The sequence below is a fragment of the Prorops nasuta genome, unplaced genomic scaffold (genome assembly GCF_024137725.1).
Source record: "Prorops nasuta isolate Cenicafe-Biocafe unplaced genomic scaffold, Cenicafe_Pnas_1.2 PNAS00024, whole genome shotgun sequence".
Classification (NCBI taxonomy): Eukaryota; Metazoa; Arthropoda; class Insecta; order Hymenoptera; family Bethylidae; genus Prorops; species Prorops nasuta.
The window spans coordinates 1206870-1213660 of record NW_027116821.1 but is presented as its reverse complement, the minus strand read 5'-3'; the positions used below and the strand labels follow the sequence as shown (position 1 = coordinate 1213660).

At 37.0% G+C, this 6791-nt stretch overlaps 2 protein-coding genes across 2 annotated transcripts; one reads left to right on the top strand and one right to left on the bottom strand.

Annotated features, from left to right (window-relative positions):
* The first annotated feature begins 1763 nt into the window (after positions 1 to 1763).
* LOC136781788 (putative nuclease HARBI1) lies at positions 1764 to 3032 on the top strand. The gene is made up of 3 exons (XM_066740791.1): positions 1764 to 1939; positions 2023 to 2434; positions 2505 to 3032. Exons 1-3 carry the CDS (start codon positions 1764 to 1766, stop codon positions 3030 to 3032), a joined length of 1116 nt encoding a protein of 371 aa, XP_066596888.1.
* Positions 3033 to 3140: 108 nt separating this feature from the next.
* On the bottom strand, positions 3141 to 4490 carry LOC136781863 (uncharacterized). The gene is made up of 5 exons (XM_066740870.1): positions 4375 to 4490; positions 4048 to 4310; positions 3759 to 3876; positions 3473 to 3668; positions 3141 to 3377 (listed from the first exon to the last, which is right to left on the bottom strand). Exons 1-4 carry the CDS (start codon positions 4466 to 4468, stop codon positions 3598 to 3600), a joined length of 546 nt encoding a protein of 181 aa, XP_066596967.1. The 5' UTR covers positions 4469 to 4490; the 3' UTR covers positions 3141 to 3377; positions 3473 to 3597.
* Positions 4491 to 6791: the final 2301 nt, after the last annotated feature.

The following is a 6791-nucleotide window of genomic DNA, read 5'->3' as shown; positions in this document are numbered from 1 at the left end:
TCTGACGTGAAAAACCTTCTCGGAGCGGGAGGAAACTAACCTGAAAATACGACCAGAACTACAAACATCCGCTGCCTGGTTAGGCAGAGTGATGGGCGGATAAGATGCCGCCGAGGACTACGATCGGCCAATCAATAGGCTATCTTATTATATGAAATTTTCATATAAGCGACCAATGTTAACAAAAACTGTCAACAAGGAGGGATGGAAGTAGCGAAGGAGTGGGGAATGGAAGGAGAAGATGATCTGAGACCGATCAAGTGAAACATAGCTCTCTTAATGCGTGGACCCGCGGAAGGAGTAGGATCGCCCCTTTTAATTGGCAGCCCAGCGGAGCGAAGAGTGGCGAATGGGAGTTACTGAGAAGACCCTGGAAGAAGGAGGTTAATTATTGGACTCGGGATTGAAGAGGATAACGGAGAGAGATGGAATAATCGGGAGGCATGGAGAGAAGCCTGGACGGAGTCGCTCCAGAAAGCGGTGAGAGAAGGTGACCCGGAGGACCTGAGTGGAGCCGCATCTGGAAGTAAAAGGGACAGGTTAGAAGGTAGCATCTTTCCTTAACCCTCTGTGTGTACGTAGTTTAGCAGGGAGGATCGTCCCAGGAAGGGGGAGGTGTGCTGAGGAGATCCTGGTGAGGAATTCCCCGCAATTCCCGGTTTTCCCCGGAAATGGTTTTCCCCGGTGAGTGATAATCTCTCCCGGTGCTCGATTCCGGGTGTATTGGCTGGTGAGTGGGCGATCGCGAGAGGGTGGAGAGGTCCCCTCTTCGCGAGATCCAGGGTTAACTCAGAACATCACTCCCTAGGAATCCACCTGCCGAAGGGCAACATATAGAAGGAAGGACTCCTGTAAGGAGTAGATGAACCCCTTAACTTAGAGGAGAGTAGAGGGACCGTCGGTTGGTCCATAGAATCATCCACGAGCCGAGTACGCCGATCCCCATCCCTGGGTGAGTGTTGTCCGATCGGGTGAGGGAGGTATCCCGGACCTACGACGTTGCCTAGGAAAGGAGCTGTTCGAGGTACCGGGAATCCGATCGCGAACCCTCACGCCGAGTATCACCTCCCGGAGGGGCCTCTTCAACGAGCGCGGTTGGAGAGTGTGTGCCGAGGGCCTCCCCGTGGGGTTCGAGGTATTCAGGTTCGGAGGGAACGCCTCCTTCTGGACTTGGCGATAATATTCGGGGTCATTTATTCCCCGTCATCGGGAGAAACTAGAAATACACACAGAGTGGTGCGGGCGAATATCATGCCCGAGTCGAGTCCCCGTAGTTCTGTCTCGCATGCCTGGAATGAATGTGTGTGTCGAAGGCGTACGCCCCATGAGACGACAGTCCTATGGATGAATGTAGATGTGAACATAGGGCGTGTTCGTAAATTACTGGTCAGCTGCTTGAAAAATAAATATAGTTGGTAGTAACAGAATGAGAATAGTTAGCTAGGTTGGTGACACTGTTAATTGCTGACAAGTTTGTTTCCTGAAGTTTCCTCAGCAGATCAGCTGTTTATGCTTTGACAGATTTAACAATCTATCATCGGCTGTCTTTTAATGCAAAAATATGATGTAATTGGATGTTTATTATTTTTCAGAGAAAGGCGGAAGAATAAATTTGGACAAAAGGATCTGTGGACTATTCTGAGCTGCTTTCAAATTTAAATCTTAATATGTATAACTGTGAAATTCAGTGTCAAACAGTATAAATTGAATTTATTTAATATTGTTTAATTTACAATTATAACAATAAAGATTTATTTGAAATAATGGAGTATATTCATTTATTCACTTCATCTTCTAGTAGTTCATCTAGTAGTGATATGGATGATGAAATCAATTTTCTTATCGATGACAAAGAAAGAGTAGAAATACCAAAAATTAACAACTATTACCAAGATGTTGTATTACAATATAATCATCATGAGTTTCAAAGGCATTTTAGGCTAGTATAATTAATATATTTTAAGGCGTATAAACTAGTTATGTTTACTTGTATTATTTATAAGACAATTATATTTATTGTAGGATGGATTGCTATGCATTTGAAATATTACTCCATTATGTAGGACCAAAATTAAATGATCAATTAGTATTACGTAGAGAAAGATTAAAGCCTGAGATACAATTGTTAGCTGGTATTTATATACTAGCAACACCTGACAGCTATCGCTCGATAAGTGAAAGATTTGGTATTGCTCGTTCAACAGCATGGAAATGTCTCAAAAGAGTGGTTGAAGCTATATATAGTATTCGCAACCAATTTATTAAATGGCCTACCGAACAAGAGGCTCAAAAAACATGGGAAAACATATATCGTAGACATAAATTCCCAAAAGTATTAGGTGCTATTGATGGGACTCATATATATATAGCTAAGCCTAAAGAAGATTCAGTTGATTACATTAATAGAAAACAAAGATATTCTATACAATTACAGGTAATATTGATTCTTCAGTTCTTCCTTAAATTCAATAAAGCTAAAAAGATAAATTTACATATATCTGTAGGTCATTTGTAAAGACGATTTGTCTTTTATCCATGCTTTTGCTGGAATGCCTGGAAGTGTGCATGATATGCGAGTATTCAAATACTCAGGTGTACAGCAACTTTGTACCAATCACTTTTTTCCACAAAACAGTCATCTGCTAGGAGATGCGGCCTACACAAACCAAAATAACGTTTTAGTACCTTTTATTAATAATGGCCATTTAACTACGGAACAAGTTGCTTATAACACTCATTTGTCATCTGCTAGATTAATGGTAGAAAGATCTATTGGGCTATTAAAACGACGATGGCGTTACTTAATAGAAAAACTTCCAATGACTCGAACAAACTTAATACCATATTATATAATAACTTGCTGTGTTTTACATAATTTTTGTTTATTAAATAATGACTCATTATATATGACAACACCTATTATACCAGGTCAATTACATGGAATGGAACCAATGGCAGTTCCATTCGAATCAAAAAGACAAGGAAATGAAAAAAGGAGAAGAATCACACAAAACATTTCTAATAATTCTTAATTTTATGAAATAAAATAACAGTCTTATTGCACAGTCTATTGTAATATAAAAGGTTTTTATATTATTGACAACTAAATAAAATTTAAGCATATATATAATAAACAAGTTTTTAAATTTCTGTTACGTAAACATGTATTCTTCCTGCCATTAAAGTTTTAGAAGTTTCAATATATTTCTCTAAACTTTATTTAAAAACTATCAAACATTATTAATTAAATATTTTAATTATGAAACTAGTAAAATTATATAGGAATTATAAAGTAGAATGGTTTCAGGCGTTTCAGCTGACCATTCTCTATTACGAATAGAGTTTATTTCACCATCAACTTTTAAAGATCTGCGTAACTAGAAAATGACAATCATTTAGTTAGAATCGCATATTCTGTTAAAAGTATGAAGTGAATAAAAATAATTTTCTTTTGATTCCGCATATTACTTACATTATTAACCAAGATTTCAAATTAATTCCTTGTTGTTAAATTTTCTCCTTTTTTTTAAGTATTTCTTTAAATTCGGACAATAATTTTAATTTCTTTGCTTTATATATTTCATTTTGCTCTCTCCTTCATCTTTTTTCTTCTATTAGTAATTTCAAATATTCAGTTTTTTCGTCATCATTCGATTTTCTTTTCCTTTCTGCAAAATTGACATGCAATTATCAATGATAATAACTATATAGTAATAATTGGGCAAAGTAATCATAATATATGATATTCAAGGACATACTATTTGGAGTAAAAGAATTGTCTCTATCTCTTAAAGGTTTCAATGTATCAATAATATTGGAGCCGGCTACAGACAATGGTGTAACCCACTTTTTTGTTTTAAAAATATCATCCAAAATCTATAAAAAATATATAAAATGTACTTTTATTATTTCAGTTTTAGCGTAAGTGTATACAAATATTTATCATTTTAGCATGTAAATTATTTTTTTATTAATTGTAACAATTTTATTATACGTGTTTCTAGTAAAAATATAATTGAAACTTAAATAGTTTACTAAATCAAATACCTCTAAATACTGCCAGTCTTTTCTATTATTTCCACTCTGGGCATTGTGATCTATAACCTGGCGATATCTTCTTTTGAGCGAATCAAATTTTATACTGCAACTACGAGCAGAAAAATTATAATTTCTTTCTTTCATTAACTTTGAAATTGTATCCCATAATAATTTGTGAGGATGTTTGTCCAGTAACCCACAATGTTCTTTATACAAAAATATTAATAAAAGTGTTGATGCATGAGTCCATTGTACCTTGAACTTTGATGAACCTTAAAAGAGTCAAGTATTTATTAATTTAGATACATATATAATTATTAATATTTTATTCTGTACCTGCATTTTGTGCATTTCTAGGGTCATCAGGGTCTGTGTCATAAAAATCATCACTCTCCAATTTATCAGATTCTAATATCCCGCTTATTTTCATTTGGGTGCTATTAGGATCAGTTTCCACTACAGTTACTTTAAAATCATCATGGAGCACATTATAATATTTAATATTATTTGCTTTGGCTAAGCTAGAATTGACACAAATTTTGTTACTATCTGAAGTCTGTAATTTTACGTTTTGTAGTAACATAGCGGCAAAAGCAGGGTCTACAAAAATATAAATTAAATAAATAGTAGTGCTATTATATATTTATAATAATTTACATAAACTATGTAGAAAGCAATTCATAAGCCAAACTACCTTTATGAGCTAGTTTGAAATCATTCGAATTAACTTTAAGTTTGTACTCTATTAAAGTTTCGGCATCTTTTAATATTAATTCATGGACTAAATTTTTCGATTGTATGTGTGTTTGTACATCCATCTTTACTCTAAAATCAAATTAATAGTTAGTGATAAGTATATATATATTATCATTGTAGTAAAAAATAATTAAGTATTAAATTTTACATTTAGTGAACAGTCGGAAACGAAGAAAATATCGAAAACACAAAAGCGAGCATTGGATGTAAAAGCCGAAAATTACAAAAAAGTCTGAACACTGAAACTATGACGGATGACCCTTATAATGCCCTATGTATTGTATGTATGTACGTACCCCACAATAAATAGCGTCAACTTTTGCGACTGTCGGCCTTTGCTGGCTGAAGCATAGGAAACGGATTGTCAGCAATTCTCAGCGTTACCAACTTTTAAGTGATAAATTTTATTTACTGCCAACCATATTTTGTTCGTCAGTTACTGACCAGTAATTTTCGAACGCCCCCATAGTAACATGGGAGAAGTAAAGGCAAAAGTCTCTCAGCTTGAATCGTATTGTTTTAATTATTTGATCTTCACACGGAAACATACACTTACGATCCTTACCCCCCCCCCTCTACCTTCTTCCACGCCTGGCTAGCCGGTGAATGGAAGGTTGATATGCCGCTGGGTTTCCGATGCTACGGTTCCGTCAACGAACCTGGCGCCCAACCACTACGTAATATAGTGAATTTATCTTTTTTCCCCCTTACCGGGTGATATTTATAGTGTCGAACCTAGAGGCATGTTTTATTATTTTTTTTCGACTATGTGTGGAGATAGGAGTCTCGGGACACACATAGATACGTCATAAAATTTGGCGCCCAACGTGGGGCCCGATTAGAGTGTATGTTTCAGTAATGTGTGGCATAATAGTATCCATTGTTGCTATGCTTCAAAGGTATTGAGAGTGAACGAGTATGAAAGTTTTTGTGTTGTTCGTATTTACGTTTAGGTTAAGTAGTTTTAAGTGAGCCTAGTAACAGGCTATACAAAAACCGAAATGAGACTACAGCGAACAACATCAATACGCTGAAAAACAATCGTTCCCCAATTCTGGGAGATGGGCTAAAGGAAAGCTCGAAGGGCTACAGAACTACCAATGTTTTGATTTTTGTTGTCCTTCCGAGAATTATAATCCGGTGACAACAACAATCCGCGAGGCAACTGAGCGGTAGCCGGCTACCGTTTGTTGACATCTTCCGATGTGCCTATTGGTTCACTATCCCCACCTCCTGGGTGAGACGCGACCGGCCCAGTCATTCGGCAGTAATACCTCCTGCGAGATAGTTCGGGAAGATTGATTGAGTTATATCGATCGTGAGAATAAGTGTAAAGTCAATTGAGTTGGACATCCGTGGCGTGGATCTGGATGAAAGCTGAGAATATAATCAGACGACCTGACCAAGAGAATCGACCCGGAGGAAGTAACCGATATTCCTCATCGGAGAAAATCCTCGGGAGTACCGGGGAAAATCGGAAAACAGACCGAGAGAAGGCAGCAAGAGCGGTTAAACCACCCCGGTAAGTATGGTTTTCTATTAAAAAAAAAAAAAAATAATATTATTAGGTTTACTGAACAAAAATTTAATATAATTTGGCGATATCCTCCACGCGTGCGCGAGTGTGAAAATACAGTAATCAAACAAGTGCTAATTGTAATCTCCCCTAGTCTCCGGATAGTCAAGTAAGCAGAGATTCGTAAATTAAGAACGTCGCGAGAGTGTACCTTAAAATATAGGGTGTTAATTCCGACAGTTTCGGGAGAAGTATCCCCGAATAGTTAGTCTACTCCCCGTTTAGAGGTACATATAGGGTGAATCGGTAGATTTGACGGGTGGTTTGCTTTCCCAGTAGTGTTCTAGCGAACTTTTCCCCTATTTCCCCTAGGTCAGAGCGTCCACTAATTTTCTCACTCGGGTGCTATTCCCCGGATGACGAACAGTGTGTCTTCGCTGATTGGGAGAGAGTAAAAGGGTGTTTGACAAAGATTTCGGGC

Coding starts and splice junctions, on each gene's coding strand:
- LOC136781788 (XM_066740791.1), top strand. CDS start 1,764: ATGGAGTATATTCATTTATTCACTTCATCTTCTAGTAGTTCATCTAGT. Junction 1,940..2,022: donor GAGTTTCAAAGGCATTTTAG/GCTAGTATAATT, acceptor TATTTATTGTAG/GATGGATTGCTATGCATTTG. Junction 2,435..2,504: donor GATATTCTATACAATTACAG/GTAATATTGATT, acceptor ATATATCTGTAG/GTCATTTGTAAAGACGATTT.
- LOC136781863 (XM_066740870.1), bottom strand. CDS start 4,468: ATGAAAATAAGCGGGATATTAGAATCTGATAAATTGGAGAGTGATGAT. Junction 4,311..4,374: donor TAGAAATGCACAAAATGCAG/GTACAGAATAAA, acceptor GACTCTTTTAAG/GTTCATCAAAGTTCAAGGTA. Junction 3,877..4,047: donor AAGACTGGCAGTATTTAGAG/GTATTTGATTTA, acceptor TATTTTTTATAG/ATTTTGGATGATATTTTTAA.